Source organism: Tiliqua scincoides, chromosome 11 (genome assembly GCF_035046505.1).
Source record: "Tiliqua scincoides isolate rTilSci1 chromosome 11, rTilSci1.hap2, whole genome shotgun sequence".
Classification (NCBI taxonomy): Eukaryota; Metazoa; Chordata; class Lepidosauria; order Squamata; family Scincidae; genus Tiliqua; species Tiliqua scincoides.
In genome coordinates, this window is record NC_089831.1 from 15,864,167 (window position 1) to 15,891,973 (window position 27,807).

At 45.8% G+C, this 27,807-nt stretch overlaps 1 protein-coding gene across 3 annotated transcripts in view; it reads right to left on the reverse strand.

Moving 5' to 3' along the window:
* KIRREL3 (kirre like nephrin family adhesion molecule 3) overlaps positions 1 to 27,807 on the reverse strand; it is a 193,704-nt gene that overhangs the window by 54,858 nt on the left and 111,039 nt on the right. For 2 of the 3 annotated variants that reach the window (XM_066639822.1, XM_066639821.1), the window contains exons 6-8: positions 20,004 to 20,130; positions 9,769 to 9,869; positions 7,694 to 7,892 (exon numbers count right to left, since the gene is read on the reverse strand). In XM_066639822.1, the coding sequence (XP_066495919.1) occupies positions 7,694 to 7,892; positions 9,769 to 9,869; positions 20,004 to 20,130 (427 nt within the window). Of the gene's footprint in view, positions 1 to 4,789; positions 4,826 to 7,693; positions 7,893 to 9,768; positions 9,870 to 20,003; positions 20,131 to 27,807 lie in introns of all 3 variants that reach the window. The other variant, XM_066639820.1, reaches the window with a different exon arrangement.

Here is a 27,807-nt window from a genome sequence, read left to right on the forward strand (position 1 = left end):
CTTGTCTGTGAGTGCCCAGACAAGCAAAAAAGTGAAGCGCAGGCACCTTGTAAGGTGCGTGAATTTGTGCAGCCTCGTGGTTCAGCTGCATGCAGAGGAGAGGTGCCCTGCCACCCACTGCCTCCAGCCTGCTGCCTCCATTCCTTGACCCTGTGCCTTCAGGTGAGCCCTTGCATCCCTCAGATTGTTTCCCTCAGATCCCTCAGAGCCCTTGTTTCTCAGATTAGGGGAGGGGCCTGGGGAGGGGGGGAGGAGGAGGAGGGGGGTCCTGGGGAGGAGGAGGGGCCTGAGGAGGGGGAGGAATGGGAGTGAGGAGGAGGAGGAGAAGGAGCAGGCTCCCAAAGGCATTGCTGGCTGGGGGGTGGGTTTCCCTGGGAGTGGGTTTCTCTGGATGTGATTTCCCTGGGAGTCTGGACTCCAGCTGGCCAGGGAACACAGAGGAAGGGAGTTGGAGGCAGTGTGGCAGCAGGAGAGGGGAGAAACAGTATGCTCAACCCCCAGCCCTGGTACCTCCTCCCCAGTTGGCAGGATTGGGCCCCCTGGATGTACTCTTCTAATGCCCAGGGGTGGAGCAAGGGATCCAGGCAACCAGGTTTTGGCACCCCTTTTAGAGAGGGAAGCAGGCAGCATCTCTGCTGTCTTACTGCAAGCTGCCCACCTGGGGAGAAGCAATCCCAGAAGTTGCAGAACAGGCACCACCGTAGCCAAGTACAGCAAGTGTAACCCCTGACTCTTCCTGCTCAAAGAGCAGCAGCAGCAACTTTGTCCATGGGAAGCCCTCCCCCACCCCACACTTGATCAGTTCCCCTATCTCCTCAAATTGCAATCCTATCCATGCTTACCTTGGAGTAAACCCCATGGACTATAATGGGACTTACTTCTGCGTAGACATGCCTAGAACGGGGCTGTTAGTCACACTGTGGCTGTGATGGACTTCTCCAGAAATTTCTCCAATCCCCTTTTAAAGGCATCTAGTCTAGATACCATCATCACATCTTGGGGCAAGGAGTTCCACAGACTAATGGCAGAGTAGGCCGCTGTTGTTTTGTGGCTGCAGCCTACCTATAGGCTTGCTCACACTCTCTTAGCTCCAACCAAAGTAGTCCACAGCTAGAGCATGACAGCAATTAGAACAGGAAGTGAAGAGAGGTTTTTTTCCCCCCTAAAGAAAAAAGGACTTTTCTTCCTGAGACATGCAGCAGCCATTGTGAGATGTCGCTCTGAGCTGGTGCTTCTCCTTCAGGACCAACCTGCCTAAATTGTGTTGAACACTTTCCTAAAGACTCTGGACTCAAAAGTGGGGGGAGCAGGGCCAGGGCTGTGTAACAAAAGGAACTGTGGAGGGATGTGTGTGCTTTTTGTTGGCTCATTTAACTACCTTGCATGACTTGTCTATAATCCCCTTGTGCTTACCCTCTCCCTTTTTGAGGTGTTTTTCCACACTTAAAAGAGGCAAGGGCTGTGCGCATTGTGGTCTGGTGCGGGGGAAAAGAGACTGGATTGAATTGGGTGGGTGTGAAAGCCTCTGAGTTGGGGTGGGGGAATTATTTTGTGTTCCATGTATTCCATGTAAACCCAAGACTTTCACAGTTAGTGAAGCAAATGCAAGCATAACCATCACATTAATTATTAAATAATCTTTTTATGTATTAAAAATTTAATTGTATTTTTTGTGTGCGAGGGTGGTTGCATGTGGTCCCCGCCATCTCCAAATTTTGCCTTAGTGGTTCCTGAACTCCTAAAGGTTGGGAACCTCTGGGCGAAAATGTATGTAATTTTATGTTTAAATCTGCTTCGAACCATTTGGCCCATTAACTCACATGCACTTTTTAAGTGCACATTTTGATTACTTTCCATTTTAACATGCAGATATAAAGGCTGTAATAAATTTTGTTTCTATCTCTTGGATTCTATAGACCCTGGCTGTGAACAGGGGCTCCACAAAATCTGTTTGCAATTGGACCCCGCAGCTCCTAGGACAGGTCCTGCGCAAAACAGAGAGATGTAGTTTTCCTTGTGCCACTGTCAAGCACTGAAAGTTACCCTATGTATGCTGTCTTCTTCCCGTGCATTACAGCATTTGGTGCGCAGATGTTTGATGGGATATACACATCTCTATTTTTGTTCCGTCCAAATGCTGCAGTTTCTTTTGATCTTCAGTCTCTTCCACTGACTATCCCCAAATTTGTTTTATTACAGGGGGAGAAAAAGCATGAATACATGTGCCTTTTCCAAGCATTTTCACATATTTTTCTACCAAACAGCTGCTGCAATATGTTGCAAAGTATGCATTTAAATACATATTTTGCCTCAAATCTACAGATTCTGAGGACACGTCTGTGTCTTATGAAGTCTGTTCGACTGGGAAGAGGAGTGGTCTGGGACCACATGTTCCATTGTGCATTGCAACAGAAGAGGAATTCAGCAACACCCATATACAGGAAGGCACCAGCTGCTTGAGTAGGAAATATGTGAAAATACTGGAAAAAATTACAAAAATATTTATTTATTTCAGTGATGGGGGGAAAAAATCTGGTGACTTTTATCAGAAAAGCAAGGATTTGAAATCAAAGGATGTTGGACGAAACCCAGTGGATGAGGTTCTGTACAGTGGAGATGAGCCCACTACACTGATCTGGGCCAGAGGCTGTGGAACCCCCCCCCCCCGTCAGAATGTTCGCAAATTTACACCAATACTCCAAACACAAGGAGAGTAGGGAGGTTAGCACTTTATCCGTATGTTGATCCTCCAATTTAAGCCTCTCCATACTGCGTCCCAACAAATGCCTCTACCTGTGAAGGGAGGAAATTTAACAGGCACAATTCTGTGTCCATAAGCTTTCGCCTCTGTGTCTAACAGCCATCTTTGAGGGGGTGCATGGTTTAGACTAGAGCTGCAATAGGGGGAATAATTAGACTCGCCCTCTACCTTACACCATGGCCCTGATCTAAATTCCTCCCTGCCCTCCCCAAAAACTCCAAATACAGAGCTCCTGTATGACATCTAGGTTGGACTTCTGGCAGAGAGGTTGTCCTCATCCTGTCTACAGGAGATCCTGTTAACTGGAAAGGCCAGGCAGCGTATTTGTGACCTTTTTCATGCAAAACAGACATGCTGCCATGGAGCTATAGCCCCTTCCACAGGGATTTGGGATTAACCTTTCCAGCAAGATTCCCCACATGAATCTACACTGTTGGAGGGTTTGCTAAAGAAAAGCAAAAATCCAAAGATATGCTTAATGAATCAGCAAATAGAGACTTTGCCTTTCAGGCAATTACAGCACAGCCCCATCTCTTCCTTGAGAACCATTTCCAGAGCTGTTTTGGGAATTACAGGGGTCTCAAGTTGCCCCTGATGGTCCACTAGCAAAGCAAGTCAGCACCACAGAGAAATCTCAGTCAACTTGCCACTGCAAATTAAAACACAAACACCTCATCAAAATTTCAACCTTTGGTCTCAGTTGGCCTGATCCCACCTTTAGCTGCGCATAACTGGGCACGTACAATGAGTAGTTACTCTACATGGGAATGCACACTCCTACAAAGGCTCAGCCAGCCAGTTCAATGAGGTCAGGTGAAACTTGCAATTAAGTTGTTCAGCAACAACACACAATACAGACCAGCTGGCCAATTCTGAAGGGTTGAGGTAAAGTGATCAGGAACACTGTGATATTTTATACGAGTATATTATATATTATAATTATATGCCAAAGCTCATGGCAAGGGTGAAGATTGACCATGAAGAGAAGGATTCTCTGAACCTTTCATAATTTCTTGTTCATTCTAAAGAACAAGGGGGTGCATGCTGAACAGGGACGAGGTGGCTTGGAGATGTGTTGCAGGCTTAAAGCATTGAAGGAACACACTGAAAGATCCAGAGGCAAGTGGAGAGATGTCGATGGTGGGATTGAGATGCAAACGGATACAGCGTAAGAGCAGGAGATGTGTGGAGACAATACCCAGAGTTGCTTCCAGGAAGGCAGTGAGAGGGTGATATGGCTGCATATGTCAATATTCAGGACAATGGTAAGCTTACATGAACCCAAGCCTTGCACTGTAACTGCCTACACAACATCACTGCCTCCATTTCCCCCATGGAATCCAGTCAAGGCCCCATAGAAGGCATTTTAGACTAGGTGAATGCAGTCAGCAACAGCTGCTTCTCAAGGCAAATGATTCCCCACATCCTCCCTGAGAGGCCAAAATAATTTGTTTCCCTTTCAGCAATAAACCTTGCTAATTTACTCCTTGTAGGATGAGGACAGGCTGTACCTGGGGGTTAATTTTGTCAATGGTTGCTTCATGTGGAACTGAAACCCAGGTCTAAGGTAACACCAGCATCAATTTGTGCAGGAGCTATCGTGAAATATTTGGGGGTTGGGCCTCAATATATATACCGTATTCACATATAGCCGGATTGAGCAAGCATGTGGAGATTTTTCAATTTCTAGTGCATACGTATATTTTCCTAATATTTTTAGCAGTGTCACAGCTGGGTGTGAATTTTATCATGGTCTCCCCATTTAGAAAGATGGGGAAAGCTGCACTAAGTTCAGGGAAGGATACCCCAAAGCCAGTGGTTATAACCCATGAATTTAGAGTGCCAGAACAGGTTTGCCATTCAGAATATGCTCCTTTTCTAAGGCAGCCCCTTCCCTCCCACAACCCTCCCTTTGTAAGGAAAACTTCACCTAGGAGTGCTGCTCAGTTGTCTCACAGAGTATCATATGGGGGCAAATAGCTGGGGGGGGGGCAAATGACATAGTCACCTTCACTCATGATTCCATACCTGCTTCCATACCAGCTCCTGACTTCATTTCCGTACCTGTTTGAAAATAAAGCAAGTGTCTACAGCCTTGCCAATGCCCAACTGTGCATGTCAGTGAGTCAGTCAGTCATTTGTCTTTTCTCTTGCCAGTTTCCTGTTTTAGATCAGAGATAAACTGGAGTCCCCAGCCATAAGGAGCCATATCCTGTGTCCCGTTCTGAGCCACAGAATTTTCACTTGGGATGCAGCCACTGGAGGCCAGGCAAGACCTCTCCAAAAGTTTCTGGCCAATAGGGTTTCAAATACTGGCAAGCCAATGAGGGAGGGTCTCAAAGGGACTGCATGACTGGGGTGATTATTACCAGCATAGCACGTGAACTGATTCAAATCTGAAGGCAAAGCACATGACACAGACAAGCAAGGATGGTTTTTCTTCAGATTCCAAGTGCAGGACTTGATTGCTTAAATATTCTCCCCCAAACAAAACTCCCTGGTCCGCTGCAGGAAGAGTTTTTAGCCTAGCCATTTCCCTGATGGGCTAGGTTTCCACATGCAGGGATTTTTAAAAACATGTGGTGCTCTACCTGCAGTTTGAAGAGGTACAGTCTAGGAAAGTCTGTACCATATGCTTCATTGGAATGGTTACATTGACAGCTGGAAAGACAGTTGATAGGATTCCTGTCTGTATCTCTGAAGGCTTAAGTAATTGAAAATCAACACAATATTCAATGCCAGTGCTATGGCACTTCCAGCCTTTCATCCTAGGATCAAATTCTCTTTTCCTGCAGAGCTCTTAGCTAGCTAGGACCTCTTGACTTCACTGTTGACAAGTCACCTGTTTCTTTATGTATTTGCCCTCAACAGTGGCCTGACTTGTGGTCTTTAATTGTACCTTTTCTGTTCTGCAATGTGATCAAGTAACTATCCCTTGCAGAGCTGCTTGCTGCGATTCACGATCTCAGCATCACAGAAACATCTGCTAAGACCCAACCAAGTCTCAGTAGGTAGGGAGGGGACTGGGAAACGAACCACTAAGCCATACTGGACAGAACCCAAAGCTAGTTTTAAGGAGTGCATTTCGTTCCAATTTAATCTGGATAGCAGCCTTGCCTATAAATCAGAGTTTAATGAGAACAATCCACCTGCCTGCCTTAGCATTTAATAGAAAAGGATGGGACTGGAGCCTCTCCAGAAGCAATTCCATCTTACCCTGCGGGAATCTCCCAGCCTCAAAGCCCCCATTTGAAAGGGCAACTTAAACATACTGTATAACTAGGACTGAACTAAAAGCACTATGTGTGTTGATTTATTTTTTTTTTAATGTTCATCATCTTTAGTGATTTTGGGAGAATCATGGCCAAGGTTCCACAACAGTTTGTTTCTGAGATCCTGATTAACTAGGATCATTTCTGTGATCTATATATAAAACATTAACCTCACTCTCACTGGGCTGCCATTCATGACACCAGCAAGTAGCCAGGTCTAATTGGCTCCATAGCATCATGACAGTCTCATGTGCAGTACAGAATCCCTGATAGGCTGGGACTACTTGAAAAATAATGAAAGAATAAAATGGCCACTGAAGCAGCAGCAAAGAGGGAAACATGTGGTGATTAGTCCCCAGGCTGGTGTATGTGTGTGTTCTGTGCGCACTTGCAGGGGGGAATTTCTCTATTAAATCACTATTTCCAGGCAAAAAGTGAATCTGAAGACAAGTCTACTCCACCCTAGTTATATCCCCCCCCCCCAAATCCTGAAACCTGGTAGCCCCTTCTGTGTATTCCTAACTACACTGGAGGTGGATTCAGCCCCTGAAGTCCTTTTTTCACAGAAATTAAAAACTTTCTGTTGGGGAACTTGGTTTGAAGCTGTAAATGGCCAAGCTGGCTGGTTATGCTAAGTGTGACATCCCATTCTATTTCAGCTGCGCATGATGGCACAAAGCAATGGGATGCAATGGCGGTGGCTTGGAACGAACCTAGACATGTTAAGTCTCTTGCTAGCATTGGGTGGAAAACACCATGACCATATCCCTGAATCAGCTTCTGCTGAAATAGTTCCTTCTGCTTATCAATCTTTTCCAGGTGTTACATCACTAACAGCACAATCCTATGAATATCTACTCAAGACCCATTGAGTTAAATGGGGCTTACTCATAGGAAAGTGTATACAGGATTGCAGCCTAAGGCACATCACCTTCCCAGTCACTTGTTCATAGATTATGCTATGAGTTCGGACTGGGGCAGTGTATAAACTATGTTATGCATCAAAAGACAGATGAGTTGATGTGTTTTCCATGGCACAAGGTGGTTTATTGGGTGGGATAGGTTTTAAAGGTTTGTTTACACCCAGACAAAATGACCTTTCAGGGCTGAAAGGGGAACAGATTCTCTTTTTCTCCATGGTGCTATTGTTTATATGGGGGGGGGCAGCAAATGGGGGAAAGGTTGTAAATTTTGCTCTCAGTTGCAAGGCTCTGTCCAGTGCCCACGTCTTCCAACCACAGTGGCTTGTGACTACGCAGAAGGATGGAAGTGGAAGGAGGAGCTCTAGTTTTGATTCACTGTCTTTTTGCCAGCCAGAACAGGCTATCCTCAAGTTGCAAGGATATATCCACCTTGGGCCACAAAATTAACTGCTCAACTAGTTTCTGCTAAAGCAAGGACAACTGAAGTAATAAGTTCCATGGTTTTGGAGGCGATGATTGCCCAGAGCGTCCCCATGCCCAGGTCCACTCAGAATGAGAGCCATGTGGAGGCAGAATGATAAGCTCCACTCATGGAGAGGACGGCTTTCCCAAACCCCAGATCTGGCCCCCAGGCCGGGGTTTGGAGGAGCCTGTTGTAAGGGGACGTGAACTAGTACTTCTCCTCAAATACAAGACCCCCTTTTTCGGTTCCAAAATGTCACGACAGCAGTTCCCACCTTGTTCTTTCAGACGTATGATCTCTGTGTCTGAACCAAAGCTGTTCCAGGCAGTGCAGTTGTAAATGGTCTGGAAGTCGGCCCGGACGATGTTGCTGATGGTTAAGGTGGAGATGACCCCTTCATCTGTGCTGACTGTCTCCACTGTGTAACGCCCTGAAGTGCCTGACTCCAGGACATTCTCCTTCCAAGACCAGGCCTGTGTGTCAAGCAAGACAGGGTTAGTCTGGTTTCTCTCTAGAAAAAAAAAAATATTACACTGTGTAACAAAATTTGAACCATTTTGTGTAAATCTTTATTAATTCTTGGTGCAAGGATTTTAAAAATGCTGCTGTTTTTGGTATTGCACCAATAGTTACACAACTCTGCAGTTTTATAATATGATATGTATTATGCCTTAACTAATGATATGTATTACAATGATTAGGCCAGGGGTGCCCAAACCCCGACCCTAGGGCCACATGCGGCCCTCGAGGCCTCTCAATGCGGCCCTCAGGGAGCCCCCAGTCTCCAATGAGCCTCTGGCCCTCCACAGATTTGTTGGAGCCTGCCCTGGCCCGACGCAACTGCTCTCAGTGTGAGGGCGACTGTTTGACCTCTCGCATGAGCTGTGGTATGAGGGCTCCCTCCACTGCTTGCTGTTTCACGTCTCTGATGCTGCAGCAGCAGCAAAGGAAAGACCAGCCTTGCTTTGTGCAAGGCCTTTTATAGACCTTGAGCTATTGCAAGACCTTCATTCATTCATATAACTTCATCTTTAAAATATTCATGTAGATAAATTTATGTAAATATATTCAAATTTGAAATGTAAATTAATTCTTTTTTTGCCTGGCCCCTGACACAGTGTCAGAGAGATGATGTGGCCCTCCTGCCAAAAACTTTGGGCACCCCTGAATTAGGCAATAGGATTAATAAGAACATAAAATTTAAGATAACTAAAAAAGAGTTTTGATAATACAAAAAGCTAAGTTTACTGTTGGAACCAGCACCTCTGGATTGTATAAGAAACATTAAAAATTCAACATAAACAATTTTCCTAACCAACTTTCCAGTACTGACCTAGCCACAATACAGCCCCAAGGTAAGGTACCAAGCATGCCTTTACCTTGAGGAGGTCACCTTGACTGCTTCCCCCCTGCAGGATGCCATGCACGCCACATTGGCACAGCTATGTCAGTGCTGAAAAGCTGGTTAGGACTGCGCCCATTGTTATTTCACATTTTCATCTTTTACTCATGCACAACACTAGACAGGTGAAGAACCCAAGAAAAGCCCTGCTGGATCAGCCCCAAGGCCTAACTAGACCAACCTCCTGTTTCCCACCAGCTGCCACTGAAAAGCTTACACTCAGGACAGGAAGACACACTTCTGCCATTATTCCCTGAAACTGGTGCTGAGAAACACACCCAGAGACTCAAATCAGATGTGCTAAACCATTGGTCTCCAAACTGTGTCCCGAAAAAGCCCTTTCTGTAAGCATCAAGTGGCACTTACCATTTTGCCGTGTCACCGCTTCTCTTTCAAGCAGATCTGTGCACCGGGATGCTCTGGGCAGTTGCTTCTATTGCACAGTGTCCCAGCAGGGTATGCAGCAGGATATCTGGAAAGATGCAACTGCCCAGAGTGTTCTTGTGCACAGATCAGCTTGAAAGAGAAGCAGTGACACAGTGGAACGGTAAGCACAGCTCATGGGGGGGGGAGGGCTTTTTCCAAACACTGGATCTGGTCTGTGGGTTGGGGTTTGGAGAGCCCTGTGCTAAACAATTTGCATTGGAAAGCGTAAGAGGCTAACAATAGAGCGGTACACAAACCACAGAACACCTTGCATGGAGGTGTGGTGCTATGTGCTGTGTTCCATCACCATAGATATTTGAGATGCTTGCTTGTATGCATTACGGGAACATCCCAAGATTATTCGTGATTTCCTAAGGGTTCAGAGTGACCTATGGAGTCTTTCCCTTGCTGCCCAGCCAAGTTAGGAGCTGCAGCTAAGAAGGGGAAAGGTGGCAGCAGCGGTTGCCATTTTCCTTGTGCGCCAACTTCTACATATAAGGTTGTGAAAGGTGTCCACTTACAATCCGGTCCGGTGGAGGAGTGCTACGGATGAAGCATTTGATCTGGCCTTTTTCCCCATGAAGAGCATGCTGAGTCTGTGTGCTGGAGATTATAGGTGGCCCTGAGAAGCAAGAAAAAGAGCAAGTGAAACAGTGATAGGTTCTTTTCACTGCTATGCACCACTGCCACACCTACAATTCCACACAGACGTGGTGCAAATGCAGACCAAGGGCAGCAAGTAGGCATCTTATCTTATGAATAATCTCTTTCCTTTAGACACCAAGTACATTTAAGCTTCATAAAGCCCGCCTTGTGGGTTCGGTTACGGTTCACTGGTTGGTATCACAAGCACCCTGGGGCAATGCATGAAGGAACTCAGCTCCTTCTGCTGGAGAACAGCTAATGCTATCTCAGTCCCTCCTGAGATAGGCTGTGCTGGTTGCAGCACACAGCAGATTTTGGATTCTGCTGAACGGCAACAAATGGTAAGATGATGGTGCTGCGGCAACAAAGATTCCTAAGCTGGGCTTGTACAAGGAGGAGTCTCACCTTTGCGTAAAGCTGCACCAAGGTCTTGAGTTGGCTTTTATGGCAGGTGGCCAGCGGAGGGCACTCCTGGACAATGCAAGAGGCTTCTCCCACCTTTCATCTACCTTACAATACAGGCTCTGAAGACAGCAGATTTCCAGCACAGGTCTATGCTTCCTATTTTTGAGTGGTTTCTTTGCAGCAACAGCCTACCGTCGCTAAATGCCATGCTGCAGAGCTGCTGTTTCCTTGGCTAATTAACCTGAAGATGGTTCCCAGGTTATTTTCCCTCCTTCATACTGTAGGAGTGACCCGAGAGTGGTCTTTGCATTGTGCAAATGGATTATGAGAAACTAGGCAAGCTCCTCCAAGCCTGGAAGGATACATGCATCTCAGTATCATCCTTGGCCTAGTAAATCATCTTTGCAAAGTGTTGTGTAATCACTCTGGCCCCCTGGTTGCTCTCTCTTGCTGCAATCCTTAAGGGAACAGAAACACCCCCCCTTCTGTTCCCCAACAGCTCGTATTTCACAAGACACAGACATCTCTACAAATTCTATGCATTCCCTATGTTTGTGGGGAAAATAAGCGTTTCAATGTTTCACTTGCAATGTAATATCGTACCAGCTGTCTGGGTAGAAAATACATGGAAAAGCTTGAGAAAAAAAAGTTTTAAAAATATGCAATTTTCCGGTGGTGGGGAAAGACAGGGATTGATAGAAGAGGAGAATAGAACAGAAATTAAAGGGAACAGCACAATATTTGGATGGAAGGGAAGCAGACAGATCTAGCCATCCCTATCCTCCATATGCTAGATCAGGGCTGTCAAAATCATTTCATATAGTGGGCTGAATAGCATTCATGGTGCCTGGTGAGAACCAGAAGTGACATCATTAAGCAGGAAGTGACATCATAAAGCAGAAATTAGCACTTTGTTCTCATATAGAAATAGAAGAGAATACGTGCAAATCTTTATCATATTTTAAAGATAAGGGAGAGCCCAATTATTATGAAAGGGCTGCCCTTTCAGCAGCACTGCTTCTGCTGCAGTGTCACTTCACAGCTCAGCAGCTGAGAGGGGGTCTGCAAAGTGACACCATGGCAGAAGTGGTGCTGCTGAAAGGACAGCTCATGTGATAATTGGGCTCTCCCAGCATGTTGGCAGTGTCTCCCTCTATGACTTCTCCTGGTCTGCCCCTTACCCCTTATAGTAAGTGCTCCTTGCCTTCTGAGGCCTCCTTCCATCTCTTCCTCCCAGAGCCTTGGCGAAAGCAGCGCTCCTGAAAGGATGTCACTGGGACAGCCGAATTATCATGGGGATCAGATAAAGAGATTCTGGGGGCTTTAAGTACAACACTCACATGCACAGAACTTGCGCTTTCGCTCACAGGGATAAGGGAAAAGATTAAGCAAACCGATGTGCTTCTGACAATTGTGTGTTTGCATGCCTATGGCATGTACTTTGCTTCCCCATCATCACTGTCCTGGTCATGCCAACCAGGACTGGCACAGAAATTTCACTCGTAGTAAAATTTGAAGCAAATTTCAGGGCTCCTCACAAGGTGAAACACCTGAGAATTTTGAAGGGAAGCCAAATATGTTTCCATCAGAAAAACAAGGGGGACATTCCTACAGATTCTACTGTCATGAACATCTACTGCCATGTTTGGAAAGTGAAGCAGTCAGGGTGCCAGGAAACCATGTGAGGACACTGGGCAGGTTTAGAGGATGAGATGAGAAAACTACCACCAGCAAGGTTTAGTAGAGTCAGAGTGATAAGCTTTTCAGGAATCCTTGCTGCATATGAGTATGTGGCCATGCGGTAGGAACATGGCTTGCCTCGGAGCATCTAACCTTAGCATTACGCACCGTCATTCTTGGCTTTTCCCAACCCACGAACAAACAGGCCGAGAGCCATCTCTGGAGGAACGAGGAATGAGCCAGGAAGGAAAAATTGCTTCAAGGGAACAGCAAAATAGCTGGATACATAATTGTTGTTTATTAGCCCCCTTCATTAAAATAGATTTACATTCCTCCAGGCTGTTGTGAGCAAGGAAGGAAAACAGTGTGCTGTCAGCCCACGCCATGGGCACGTCGCATGCGCGATGACAATAGCAAATGTGCCTGCTGGCGTGAGAAAAGATGCAAAAGGACATGTGTAGGGAGAAGGCTGTGTTGCATTCTCTCTCCCCTTTCTCTGTCCCTCACCCTAACATTTCACACAATTGTCTCGTGCTAAGCTGAGTGGGAAAGAGAACTGGCCCACAGCCTAGTGTCGGCACGCATGTAGGAGAGTGGCTTGTCACACAGGTAGCTCCTGTGGGGAATTGCGGAGGTCAACATCTGAGTCATGCTACCTCCACAAATAAGGAGCCCTGGCCAATGAGCAAGGGTGGAATGAGAAGAAAGGTAGAACACACAATGTGTGAGACGGGCACGTCCTTTTGTCCTTGAAGGTGCCTGGGGATGCTGGGAAAGACTGAACCTGGGACCTTCTGCATGCAGAACAGGGGTTCTACCACTAAGCTACAACCCCACCTATCGGTGTTGTTCTGGGTACAATTCCTTCCCACTTGAGTTTTGGGGAAATCCTGGGTATGGGGTACTATTCAGGTGAATGCAAACAAGAATGCTGGGAGAGAGAAATCAGCCACAATTTCCCTCAGAATTATCTCTGTCAATGTTATAGATCAAGTGCTACAGTCAGTGTTTTATAGCCTTCACTGTGCAGTGTGTAAGGTGCTGTACAAAACAGAGTAGCAAATTGATCCTGTTTCAGAGCCAAGATTAAACCATGGTTCTGCATGATATCTGCACCACAGCACTATATTTGTGACCCTCCCCCTTTCAGGTCTACTGCTGGGCACCACCAAATTCTAATCCCCTTCCCCAAATCCCAAAAGTCCTCCATTCAGTTATCCTGGAATCACAGTCTTTGAACTCAAGCCTATCCTGGTTTGTTTACATATTTAGGGATGAATCTGGGTGAAATGAGTTTAGAGAGAGTAAGCAACCTCTGGTGGGGTCAGGGGCTCTTTGTTAACTTGTCTTTTACAAGTGATCATGTAAACATTGTACATCAGTGGCAGATGACATTCACACTCCCAAAGCATGGTGGCAGCTTAGGCTGTGGGTGGCTCCATACTTAAAAAGAAGGCATTGACGCCCTCCCTCCCCACACAGCCTGCTCATTAAGCAGACTGCGAATAGCAGAAAAAATGAATGGCCTTTGGGATGCTTATATCACACCAGGAGTTCTGCCTCTGAAGCTTATCACCATGATAGCTGGATACGACTGCTGAATGCACCCTGAGAAAATGAGCAGGCCTAGAAATCAGTGCAAGGCCATGCAGACGCTTTGTGCCTGGGGGAGCAGAGCCTGATCCCCCCAAAACACAGTGGCAACCAGTGATGGCTGCCAATCTCTCTGTCTGGCATTTGCTGCTGAGTGCTAGACCGTCTATCCGCAGCTAAAGTCTTTAGACAGTGTTGCTATGGATATTATTTTATATTATTTTTAGAGCCTCGGTGCCAATTTATTCGTGCAGCCCTGGAGGCTCAAACAAAAGGAAAGGCAGATTTCTGACTTCAGGGCCTTTCCAGAATTAATGGAAAGATGAAAACTTTTCTTGTATGGAGCGGGTACCCGAGGAAGCCACATCCTTTCAGCTGGAGCTGTTGCTAACACCTTCAGAAAGACACTTTGTTCAATGGCTTTCATGCACACAAAAATAAATCACAGATCAAAGGGTCATTCTTTTTCTACTAGGTCAGAACCATACATGTATTGCACTTTTTCCCTCATACCACTGCAAGCATTTGAGGTTTATGCGTTCCGATTTTCTGCTCCATATCTGCTCCTCAAAGAATCACAAGCAAGTGGAAGGATCTGCCAAGATTGTTATCCATAAGTCACTACACCAAATGAAACTGTGTTTATAAAGTTCATATATGGGTCGGTAAAGCCGCAAGTTTCTAATCCAGTGGTTCCCAAACTGCACTTAGGGTACCACGGCGAGTTCACAGAGGTGCTGTGGGACGTCCCCAGTAACCTCTTCTTCCTGGCTCTCCTGGGTCCTGTCATATTGGATCTCATGAGACCTCACGTGACCCAAGATGGTGGCATCCAGGAGCGCTGGGAAGAAGAGGTCATTGTGAAAGAAAGGCATTGTGACCATTGGCTTAATCTTTCAGAATACAGTGGGCTCTTATCTGTATGCTTGGCATTGCCTGATTTGAATCTATGCCGGTGTCAAGCCCATGGCTGGAGGGCCTCAGAGACCTCCCAGGTAAGACCAGAAGTGCCTTTCAGAAGCCTATGGGAGGTCTTCTTAGACACAGGGAGGCAGTGTACAGCTTTTCTGGCTGCCACCCATGGATTCCATTATCTGCGGAATCTGGTACCTGCAGGGGTCCTAGAATTGATCTCCCATGGAAAACAAGGGTTCACTGTATCTCATTTTGGCTTTGCCTTGTTCAAAGTGGCTTCAAACAGGCAAAATCTAGTGCCCACCTGCAGCACCTTGCTTAGATCAAGAGTCATCAGCCTCCAGCTACTGGGAATGGAAGACGTCCATTGGTTTTCAAGGACATAGTTTGTCGAGGGCTTTTACTGATGCTCTGACATCTTTCCAGACAGTTGGATTCTCATTTCTGTGCTACTAAGGCAGTTCTCTAGCCCCACAGGTTTAGTCTGCAAGGCAACGGCCCTTCCCTTTGTTAACACTGTTGCCTATCACTGGTAATCAAAACGAGAAAAGGAGGATTTCCAGACAGAGGGGCTGCTCAACAAGATACCTACTGCAAATTGGTTTGCACTGCAGCTACCATTTCAGGCAATTGGTTATTCATCCTTATTATTACATTGTGGAAGAGCTGGTGCCTGATTAGATCACCCTTACTAATCAGTAGGCACCTAAGTTACTCGCTCCCCCAATCCCTGCTTATTGGAACTGGGAATACTGGAAATCATACTTCCTAGTATTATTTGGGGGTAAAGAACTTGTGACAACTAGATTTAAATCATTTTGCCCACAAAATTCCTCCACAAAATAGCCAGAATAGAAATGATTTGTTCTTTAAAAAAAAAAAAAAAGTTGTTTTGATTTATTTTGTAATTAATCCAAGCAAGAGAATTTCCTACACACAGGTTTTGTCCTGTAAAAAAAGCCAATCAACAAACAAAAAAACATTTCAGACTAATGGAAGGGATTGATTAACTGTCCACTGCACATAAATTAGCTAGGAGGTGCCTTTGACCAGTTATAGATAGAAGAATTTGTTTCTGGTAAGTAAGACAGGATTACAGCCTTACAGCCCAATCCAGAGCTTCCTTGCCCTTCACTGTGGGTGCAGGAAGGGAGGCTGACCCACCTCCATGGGAAGGGTGGACATCTCCTAAAAACAGTTATCCTAAAAATGAGTCCCTGTATCTTTTATTGTTCTCTTTGTGCTCTAGATATATCCTGCTATGAGTCACCTGACTCTCCCATATTCAGAATTTATTGTCAATTTATGAACACCTCACCCTACAAATCCTTTTCCTGTCTGTCCTAAGGCAGACTCAGAGCACTTTGGAAACAAGGATCAATTAGCTACTCCGTTCTGTACAGCACCTTGCACACTGAAGGCAATAACAAATGTTGGTTGTGGCACTTGATAGAAAACATGGACAGGGAGGGACCATTCTGGGGCAAACTGTGGCTGATCTCTCTCTTCTAGCATTTTTGTTTGTGTTCTGTTCAATAGCACCCCGTCCCCAAAACTCAGTGGATAGTACCCAGGACAACACTTGACGGATGGGGTTCAGTTTAGCGGTAGAGCCGCTGTTTTGCACTCAGAAGGTCCTAGGTTCAGTTGCATATCCAGGTAGAGCTGGGGAAAGCTCTGAAGATCTTTTGCCTGCCAGAACTGAGGTGGGTGAGGCCATGGTCTGACTCAGTGCAAGGCAACTTCTTATCATCTCCATTTGCACTATACAGCAATGTAAAGCTGTTTCGTCTTCTTGGGGAAGCATTTCCTATCTCACCTGCTCTAAATGGTGCTTTGTTAATTTATTAATTATGAAATTTGGGAGGGAGATATTGGACTGGAGGCAGGAGAGTAGAGGGGAACAAAACTCTTTGTTTGCATCAAATGTCTTGCTTTGCTTTCTGCAAGCTGCTTGAATTGTAATTAAACTGCAGCAGCCAACAGGGATGCGGGGGATGACTGCAAGAGACAGCATGCTGAGAAGGGGGGGAAGGGGGAAGTAGGTTTTCTTCAGGGGGCTCTGCTGGGTTGCCCTTGGCATCTCTCTCCTGCGCTATCTGCATTTAAAATTAAACTGTGTCCATGCCCATTGCTGCTTCTCCCCCTCCACATCTCTTCATCACAAATGAGCTCTGAATGAGGCTCAAGGCATGCACGTGGGGTGGGGGTGGGCTTCAGAAATCTTGCATTTGTTCCCAGGAAGGAAGCCTTTGTTTTGCTTTTCTTTGAGTTTATGTGGCTCACAGGCTTGAGCAGCATTTCTCAGGTTTGTCCCCCTCTGTACCACTTTTGCATGGTCCACCTATTGGAAGTACCACCAGAAGTAATTGGTGATGATGTCATTGCCAGTTTCTTCTGGACTGGGACAACAAACAGTGATAAAAGGCTCAGGGTGGATCGGAGGGTTTTTTTGAGCTTGCAAAAAGCACACACTGGAGCTCTGCTTGCTGAGCTGAGCCTTCTACTACTGTTTATTTTGTTGCATTGCTGTCCTTGCTGCCATGTAGCAGGAGTCTGGGGTCCCATGTGTACCACCAGACTCCACCTCAAATACCATCAGTGGTATGAATACCACTGGTTGAGAAACACTGGACTAGAGTACTTGATGGAGAACCAGAAGATACCATTTCTACCACCTGCCTTTGTATCACTGCAGGATGGTGACCAGGTGGCATGTCCATACCCCAGGTATGGCTGAGACCTGTTTAGCTACTCCTTGTATGGCTGACACCATGTAAGGCTGAGCCAGGCTTGAGACCTGTTCAGCTACCATATCATCTGGTCCAGGAATCCTGGGAATGACAGCTCTCTGAAGCAATGCATAGACATAGTTCTAGGGATTTCTAGCAAAGAGCAGATTCAAAGTCTACCATCCTTAGAGCTCTTTTTTTTGGGGGGGGGGGGGAAACCCATGGCATTTACATTGGTTTCAGAACCTGCTGCATAAGATCAGCAGAACCTCAAGAAGGAACAAAGAACTACAGGTCCAGCCTTGTTATACACAGATTTGACGCAACACGAATGGCCCCTGCAAATGAGAAGGAATGTGCTGATCCCTGGAGAAGGGGAAAAATGCACCCCTTTAAAATCACAGTTTAAAAAACTGCTTTTTTTTCTGTTGCAGAGAGAGAGTCATACAAGTGATTACAGGTATAACCTAAGTATCCACAGATTTTTCCTATCTCAAAGCTGATGAGAAGGGCCCTGTAAATTAAAGGAAAACAGTAGTTTAATAATGCCAGAGAGGGCAGCTGGCTGACAACCCATCAATCATTCTCTGCAGGCTTCACTCCTCCCTTCCCCCTGAGCATGTGAAAGAAGGCTAAATGGCAGCGATTATCATCTTCTCCATTCTTTCCCCCTTGCTGGGGCTCCTGGTGAAGGGAGGGTTTGCTGCAGTAAAGCCTAAGCTCCTGGAGAGAGACTGATTGCCTCTGTGTGCATTATAAAAGTCATCAAGGCTGTTTGATGACTGGAGCAGAGGCACTTAGTTCTTTAAATTGATTTGTGATAGTGCCAGTTTTTTTTGCCATCCACCTGAGTTCTTGGAATGGAACCCTCCTGAATAATAAGACTCGACCTTTATAACCTGTTGGTTGAGCTCTTGAGTATCAGGCTTTGGGGCCAGGGAACAAACATCTGCCTCAGAGAACCAACAGACCAGAGAGCTCAATGGCCTAAACTCCTATAAACCATTTCCTGGGAGCAAACCCTACTGAAAATAATGTGACTTGCATCAGAGTAGACATGCATAGAATCAAGTTGTTAGACTAAAAACCTATATACACTTTCCTGGGAGTGAGCACAATGGGACTTGGTTGGCAACCTTCAGTCTCGAAAGACTATGGTATAAGCCTACAGCACCCGGTATTCCCAGGCGGTCTCCCATCCAAGTACTAACCAGGCCTGACTCTGCTTAGCTTCCGAGATCAGACAAGATCAGGAGATAGTGTTCAGTATAGGGAGATGGCTGGCAACCTTCAGTCTCGAAAGACTATGGTATAAGCCTACAGCACCCGGTATTCCCAGGCGGTCTCCCATCCAAGTCTAACCAGGCCTGACCCTGCTTAGCTTCCGAGATCAGACGAGATTGGGCATGTGCAGGGACTTACCTCTGAATAAACATGCATAGGATTGCATTGTTAGAGGCGAGATGGATGGATCCCTCTGTTTCTATTCATTCCAAACTTTTAATTTACATTATGCTTCTTCCACCATAAGTCCTCAGATTAATTTTTCTATCACCGAATGCCAACACATCAAATAATTTAAACATTTTTCATGCATTTCCTACACAAACAGCTGGTGCAATAGTATGCCCCTAAGAATGTGTTAAAATATATGTCTTTAAGCAAATGCATGGAAGGCATAGAATCCATAGACCCCTCAATATCATATAAAATCCGATCTGTTGGGGAGAAGGAGGGGTTTGGAACCCTGTTCCATCATGCGTTTTGGCAAGAGATGAATTTGGTCATAGGTCTCACAAAGACAGTTCTTTATCTCAGAGCGCAGTTCTGCTTTGTCACTGAAGAGTAACCTCAGGGCATTCCCTATTTGTCTTAGGAGACATTCTCTTAGGTTTCTGTAAAGTGATTTAGGATTCATTCAAGGAAAAGAGACATGAAGACAGAGAGAGAGAGAGAGAGAGAGAGAGAGAGAGAGAGAGAGAGAGAGATGAAGAAATACAAAAGGAACACATTTTGGAACACAATACAAAATACAACACAAAATACAAAAGGAACACAAGGAGAGAGAAAGAGAGAGAGAGAAAGAGAGAGAGATATGAAGAAATACAAAAGGAACACAAAGAGAGAGAGAGAGAGAGAGAGAGAGAGAGAGAGAGAGAGAGAGAGAGAGATGAAGAAATACAAAAGGAACACATTTTTGTCTGTGTTCTTGAGACAACGGCAAATTTCCTCACACTTGTAAGGTTGCAACATCTAACCACAGCTAACATACAATAGGACCAGTGGCATGCCAGAGGTTTGGGCCATACCGGGTGATCACACAGGGGGGTGACACCATTACTCACCTAAATTTTTCAGATCTTTGTTTTTTTTTAATAATACCATCATATTAAATATCGATCGATGTGTAATTTCATGCAGAATGCAGTGAAACAAATTGAAATAATTTTGTGTTGAAATATCTCTATTCTATCAAAAGATATAACCAAAGAACTAGCAGGGCAATGGTGCATCACCACATCCCAACCAGTGCCCAGGGCATTCCCCAGGCACTAAATGGGGGGAGGTCTGTCATAGGGATGACCTACTCACCTCCCGCACTGGCTGATGCAAACCCTAGTGATGCCACTTCATAGGACTCAAATAAAAACCATGGAGCATGAAACTGTAACTAAAAAACTGTGGAGTAATTAGTGTCTTAACACTTGCACTTCTATAAACTCCCGTTGGAGCAGGAAAATTACAATGACGGCAGAACGACAATAGAAGCAATTGAAGCTAAGTACCATTGACCGTCAGAGACACTTCCCGTTCCCCTGCACCCACGCGTGGAACCACTGCTCGGCACACGTACTTCCCAGCATCCTCTTGGCGGACATTTTTTAGCGTTAATGTGTTCTCATTGCTCAGGACCTGGAAAACAGAAAAAAGGAGTTTGATCCAAGTGATTTGACAGGCAGGAATTCCCACCAATCACTCAGCATCCACCCTGGAATGGTGTTACCTCCACAGATAGATTAGCAAGAGGATTCAGGGAGCATCCAGTCAAATAGAATCGATGGTTTCTTCTTCACTGGAAGTTTATCCATAACGGATAAGATAGCTGATTTAAGCTTACCGGAACAACAAACCCTGAATATACCTTTAACTGCCTGTGAATTATTTCTGTGCTGGCATAACACGTGTAAAAGCTTTGCGACAGTGCAGAGAGCCAGTAAGATGGGAGGAAGGCCACAACCTTGTCACATATGGTGGAAGTATGGGAGCCTGCCGGAGCAGTTAAGTCTGAAGCAGGGGGCGGGGGAAGGGTGGGGGGGTTGAAGGAGCAGGGGGAGGGCAGAAAGGGGCAGCAACAGGGGCAAGGGGTGGGTGGACTGGGTCTGGAGGGAGGCGGGATTGTTGGCACTTTTGCATGCCATGTCCAAACTTCCTTCTCGGGCCTGATTTGCCTGCACAGATCAATGGGGATTTGCACTCAGTGATGTTGGTGGCACAGGATTTAGCTGACCCATTGCAACTTCTGGGGATTATCCTGGGGTAAGGGGACAAATGTCAAATTACCCCAAGGAGACCTCCAGCAACCAAAATTCCCCTGTAGGATGCAGCCCATGCCAGCACGGCTACATCACCATGCGGGAATTTAATTAGGATCAGGCTGTTAATTAGGCTCTGTCTGCCTTGGTTGCCCTCTTCCTTTCCATCTCCATACAGTGCTGCCAGAATAGTTGCAAGTGATTTAATGCCTGTATATACCTCTCATGCGCTCAGGGCTAAACGGAGTTCACAATTTGCACAAAGTTTTAAGAAAACCAGACACTTCTCCCCCCTCCCCCCCAATGAGAATATTCTTTTCTTGAACCCCAAACCATGATGGCTGTATGCATCAAAGAAGGAAGACACTGCGTTTAATTTGTGGGAAGAGCCAACGGATGCTGGTGATGCTTCAGCATTATAATGCAAACCCCACCTACACAACAGTCACAGTCGTAATTGAATGTATTGGAGGAAGCAGCTCATTTTTTTTCCCCAAGTCCAAAATGTAGTGCGTTTTGTATGTAATGCATACTGGCAGGGATAAACATCCCTGCAACATAAAGCATGAACTGGATGGATGATGTCACTGCATGTACTTGGGTCAGGAAGGTCATCACTGAGTGACTGCAGCACACAATGAACAACAATGTGTGCAGCAATCACTAAGACTGCTCCAACAAAAGCCCTGTAAACTGTTGGTGAGTGGGAGAATAGGACTGGTGAAACTAGGATATGAACACCGTAGGCAGGGCCAGCTTTCAGCCAACTGAACCAATTGCCACCAACTGGGCCCCATGCCTTGTCTCGTCAAATACACACAGCAACACATTGCAATGGATATTTTGAATTTTGATTGCTTTCCATTCTACCATGGAGATATAAAGTCTACAAAAAAAAAATTATTCATATCTCTAATGACACAATCCTAACCAACTTTCCAGCACCTAGGTAAGGGCAGTGCAGGTCCAAGTTAAGGGAACATTCCCTGACCTTGAGGAGGCCTCCGTGACTGCTACTCAATTGCAGGATGCAGCACATGCCCCACGGGCACAGCTGTATCAGTGCAGGAAAGTTGGTTAGGATTTGGGCCTAAGATTCTACACATCTTGACTGTGAAACTGGGGCCGTGCAAAAAAAAAATTGTTTCCAATTATGCTCCAAAGCTCCCAGGCCAACCCTGTCCACAGACACCTCACTTCCCTCCAGCAGGAAACGCCAAGTACTTTTCCTCTCTTGATATGGCAAAGATTGTCTGGCAACTCAGTTTGGCAGGAGAGGGCAGTACAAGGAAAGGAGTGGTGAGGGAAGGGTTAAGAACGCCTCCACTCAACACTCCCCCCCCTGCAACTTTTCAGTTGCAGAAGTGGGTTCAGCTGTTGTGCAGGTAAACATCTAGTTTCTCCCTACCTCTTGTAAATCTAATCAAAATTACTTGCAAAAGTTTCCTTGATATTCTGTTGTTGTTTTTGCATTACATTTTTTATCCACCTCCGTGACTCTTGAGTCACCTGCACCAGTCAAGGGCTATCATGAAAAAACAGCCCCAAGTCACAGAGACTCCAACAGCTGATGAACACCCTGAAGTCTGCTTATTCTGTAGGGTCACCGCCCTGCCTTGGCTGACGTTGCTCCCGGTCGCTGGCCTCTGTGACCCTGCGGCATTCCGCAGTGCCCGACATGCTGCCCTATTGCCCACACTGGTGCAATCAACAGCTTTATTAAAACTTCCTAACTGCTGAAGCAGGAAACTTCGATGCAGGCCAGTCAGCAAAATCCAGGCTCCTGTGGTATTTGGAAATATGATGAGTCTAAAACAAATATGGCCTTTAAGAGTCAACTCTTTCTAATTGCCTGTGGAAGCAGTCAAAGCTCGGTGGCTAATTTTCCATCTATACAACCAAAGCTGTCAGGATCTATCTGCAGATGAAATGGACAGGCATTCACTTCCAGTGTCTGAATTTGCATACCGGGTGATGCTGTTCCTTCACCTTTCTGTGCAGGGCAGAGCGGAGGCATCTGTCATCCTTCTCCTGCAGACATTTGGATGGGGTCCCTGAGGGCCTGCTTCTTTTTGCCTTTCCGGCATGTATTTGCTATGTAAACACAATCCAGCGCTTTAGTTATTGGCACTGCTGAGTGTCTGATCTTGCAGCCAATTCCTCTGCTCATTCTGGGAATTTACAGTGATGCTTAGCAAAACACTTAATGCCCTTAGCAGTAGTTAGACACATTGCAAAGGCAGCTCATATAGAAATGGCTGCGTTTAGGAAAGTGTTGAAACTGAAAGGATCTCACCTTTTATCTTTTAAACACTGCAGACTAGGAGTTGCACAAAGCACCTCCCTCTCTGTAAGTAGTCCCAGCTATCATCTGGGATATGTTCATATAGACTATTTTTTCTTAAACTGTGAGTCAGGACCCACTAGGTGGGTCATAAGCCAATTTCAGGTGGGTCCCCATTCATTTCAATGTGTATTTTATTTTTAATCTGTTAGACTTGATGCTACTATGATATGTGACGGCATTATGGGGAAATATTATTATTATTATTATTATTATTATTATTATTATTATTATTATTATTATTAACAGTATTTATATACCGCTTTTCAACTAAAAGTTCACAAAGCGGTTTACAGAGAAAAATCAAATAACTAAAATCAAATAACTATTACAGATCGGTACTTATAACAGGCTAGTATGTATATGCTTTTAACAATGAGAGTCAATGGAGCTTATTCCCAGGTAAGTGTGGATAGGATTGCAGCCTTTGGGATGTCTGGGGAACTTCTTAAACAGATCAGCAATCGCTTGGGAGTGTTAGGAGGGTTCTTTATTCTAAATAAAGTTTTAAGTTTATACTTATTGTAAACTTATTGTAAACTTTTAATTTACTAAACTGATTTAATTTAAGGAGAGTTAAAAACTATCCTGCTTGAGGATGTCACTTCCGGCCATTACATCACTTCCAAGTTGATGACATCACTTCCAGTGGGTCCCGACAGATAGTCATTCTAAAGATTGGGTCCTGGTGCTAAAAAGTTTGAGAACCACTGATATAGACAATGTAATGTATGAACTATGAAGTGGGAAATAAGGATGCAGCTGGAGTAATTCAAAGAATTGTGGAGGGGCAAAAAAAAGACACTAATGGAGTACCTTTGAGTTCCTAACTTAGGCAAGACAGACATCCCTGTTTTTGCTGATCATGTAAAAGAGATGTTGCAAGCATTTGATCAGCATCTGACATGCAAAAGAGAACACTCCTGTTTGCATGCTTGTGAGCATGACTGAGACAGATGCAGGGCTGCTTGCAAGGGCTCAAAGCTTCTGAGAGCACTCAACCCGTCTCTTGCATATGTTCAGATCTAATGGATTCACCACTGTTGCCACAGCCATCTCCCCATTCCTCCAAAGCAAAGGAATTATCTTTAGAAGTGGGGAAGCCAGTGGGCACTTCCAGAGCTCTGATGGTATATTTTCAAAGTAGAGTCTGGCATCGACTCTATTTGCATTCTTTCCACCTGAGAGAGGGTCCTAAGTGCCCCTTTTGAGTGGAAACAATGGATAGCACATTCATTTCCCACGGGGCATCACTGGATGGCAGTCCTAGTCCCCACTGCAGAAGGGTGCTACTAGGGCCCTGGAAGAAACAATAGCCACCATCCCAACCACCACAATTAACCTCTTTGCTTCAGGGGAAGGGGAACTAGGGGGGCAGAGCATCTGCTGCACCATCTGTCTAGTGCTCAAGCCATTTGATTAAGACTCAAGTCCTTGGGAACACTGTCAAATGCACTGAGGGGCTGGGGGAGGGCTTGGGCTTACCTTATATCAGCAATCAAGTTCATGGCAGAGAGGAGAAGTCCTGAAACACTGTTCAGTCTCTTAGCCACTATCAGCACCAGCTTTTGTTGAGCTACATGTTTTTTTGCACATGGGCATGCCTCATGCTGAGTTTTCTCACTCTCCCGAAAACAGGGTTTCTGTGGGTTGCAACCCAATGTCAGCTGGGTCCTGGGTTAGGCCCTGCCACCCATACTTGCACCCTTTTGGCTCCCTTTGGAGCCCTTGACACAAGTCGAAGCTGCACCAGGCCTCCTTAGGCCTCCATAAGCCGCCAGAAAATCACTTCTGGTTCACGTACAGGTTCTCGAAAGTGACTTTTTGGTTGCTTCCAGAGGCGTGCGGAGGCCTGGCACTGGAGAAGGAGGTGGGTCACGGCGAGGAAAGTTTGGTAACCTCTGTCCTAAAACATTTAGATGTGCCCATACTGTGACACCATCAAAGTGTGTCTCTCTACTTCCAATCCATACCACCTGCTAGTTGCTAACAAGAGGCTGAAGAAAAGCAATTTTTCCCTGTGGCGTGATGCTGTCAGAACACAGGGAGGTGGTACAACACATTGTTGTCAAGAGGAGGAAGATGAGATAGTGATTGCATCTTCTGTGCAGCCCTTTGTCCAAGAGTCGCACGCAGGGAAGAGGAGAACAAGGCTGTTGAAGCTTTGAGCGGAGAACTGTCACAAGGGGTGGCAGAAGAAGGGAATTGGGATGCTCCTGGAGAAGAACCAAGTTGCCTTTGGATAAGGAAGAGGAAGCAGGGTTGTCAGGACAGAAAAGAATAAGAATTGAAGCACGGGAGTCTGTGAATTCAGCATCTGAGCTCAGGGCTGGCTGTGCTTTCAGGATTTCTCAGCATCCCCTGGCAGAAATGAATCAACACTAATGTCTTCATCCTTTCCACATAGCCTGTAAACGTATCTGGAGCTATGTGGGCCTTGGAGTTGTGCAGCACAGCCATCTGTCAGCTAGAGGGAGCTCAAGGAACAGAAAGGAGAGCACAGCGGCCTGTCCAAGATAAGTCATCTCTAACTCCCCCTGACTCCTGAAAGACTCACTTCTAACTTGATCTGCCCGAGGCCGAGATGGAGAGACAGAAAAGGATGGTTCAGATCAGAAAAGAAACAAATGAAGCAGGCACAACAAATAGGAGCTGCAGCTCCCTTCACTCACTGAACACCAAACATCAGAAAAAATGAGAAAAAATTGGCAGGACTGGTGTCAGCATGTAATATTTGCAGAAGAGAGGGCTATAGCTCAATGGCAGAATACAGAATGTGTTCAGAAAACCCTGCATTGCACCTAGAACAGCTCCAGTTGCAGCATATTAGGGCAGGTGGTGTTGCTAGGGGGGTAGGGGCTGCACTGGGTGACATGCATGGGGGGGTGACACCACTACTGGCCAAAATTTTTAAAATCTTGGTATTTTCAAATAAGATCATCATGCTATATATCATTCAATGCAGAATTTCATGAAGAATGCGTTGAAACAAACTACATTGAAATATCTCTATTCTGTCAAAAGTTATAGCCAAAAAACAATAAAAAATATTATTCTTGATTTCTAGATGAAATCTTAACGTGTTGGACAATTGCCCATGAAGCTAGATTTGAAGTAAGCCTCAAAGTCAGTCCCAGAACACCCCCCAATGCATAGACATTTGGATGCCCCAAAGATGACTGGGGAGCAGTAGTGTAGCTAAGGGGTGCAAAGCACTAAGTTTTTCAGGGAGCCTCACTGCAGCTTACAAGGGGCCACTCCCCCTTCCCCTTCCCTTCAGAGCCATTCCAGGCAGCAGGAGCAAAACGGAGACGTATGCATACATCTCTGTTTTGTTCCCCCCACCCTGGAATGGTTCCAAAGGGGAGGGTCCCTTCCATGCCGTGGTGAGGCTTCCTGAAAACTTAGTGCATAGCACCCTCTCTAGCTAAGCCACTGCTGTGGAGCACTTCCTTCCTAATTAACTCAAAGGGCTTCATACTTCCTCCTGAACCAGTAAAACAGACATCTAAAAGTCAGTAGTGTCGCAAGAAAGTGCAGGCTGCAGCAGGTGTAACCCTCAAGAGGGGTGACACCACGCTGCCTGGGCCTCTGTTTGGTGATCTTCGAACTGCTCCAGGATCATCTGCTTTGCGCTCTCCCAGACAATAATATTTTTGCTGCTCACCAGCAAGAGCTTGACGTGACCAGGCTTGGTGTGGGCCGAAGACTGCCAAACAGAGGTGGTCTGGAGGCAGGCATTTTGCATTTAAAGCAATGCAATAGCCTGGAAGGTCAGGCAATGTGCTTACATCATTACATCACCTCCAAACTTCCAGAACACCAGGCTTCTCCAGGTGAGTTCCACATTGGGTGGCACCCACCCCAGGGATACCTACGCTAAAAGTTGAAGCACATGTGTTAGGGGCTAATTTCTCCCTAATGCAGGGGTCTCCAAACCTTGGCCTGGGGGCCAGATGCGGCCTGTGCCAAAGCCAACCTCTTGTCCCCTGAAAGCCTCTGGCCCACTCAACTGAACATGACCAGAACTGTGCTCTGATTGTGTCTGGAGGGTGTTCTGAGGGCCAGAGAGGTTGAATGAATGAGCCCATTCATTCATCCTTTCACTCATCTAAGTTCCATCTCTAATTTATTTATTTAAATTTTATATTTAAATCATTTTTCCGGCCCTCAGCACTACACCAGATATTTGATGCGGACCTGTGGCCGAAAAGTTTGGAGACCACTGCCCTAATGAAAGAGGAGGGAGGGAATGAATTCAAGATTCAAGACCCATGAAAACTGAATCCAGAAGAAAAACCTGCATGGATGGATGCCCTGTTCAGGGCCCTGAAATAGCTCGAGCATGATACTAGTATGCCCCTGCGAAACAGATTGTATTTTCTTGCCCCTGGACCTATAAATGGGTACTTCTGAAATAAGCAGCTCATGCCACAACCTGTTAATTTCCATTCTGGTGTTCTACCCTACACGCAGGATGCAGAATGGATATGTCTGACTAAAGTATATGCTGGAGCAAGGCTCAAGGGTTGTAAACATGGGATTCAGCCCTTACTAGAACTGCAAAGCTGAATTCAACCTTATGAGTCCCCAGCGGCTACTTCTTAATATTTATTTGCATTGGTTTTGTGCATGTTTACAGCAGATATGGGCCAGTTATACCTACTTCCCAGTTTCTCTGGCATATGCAGAGTTCTGTGTCACTGCCCTGAA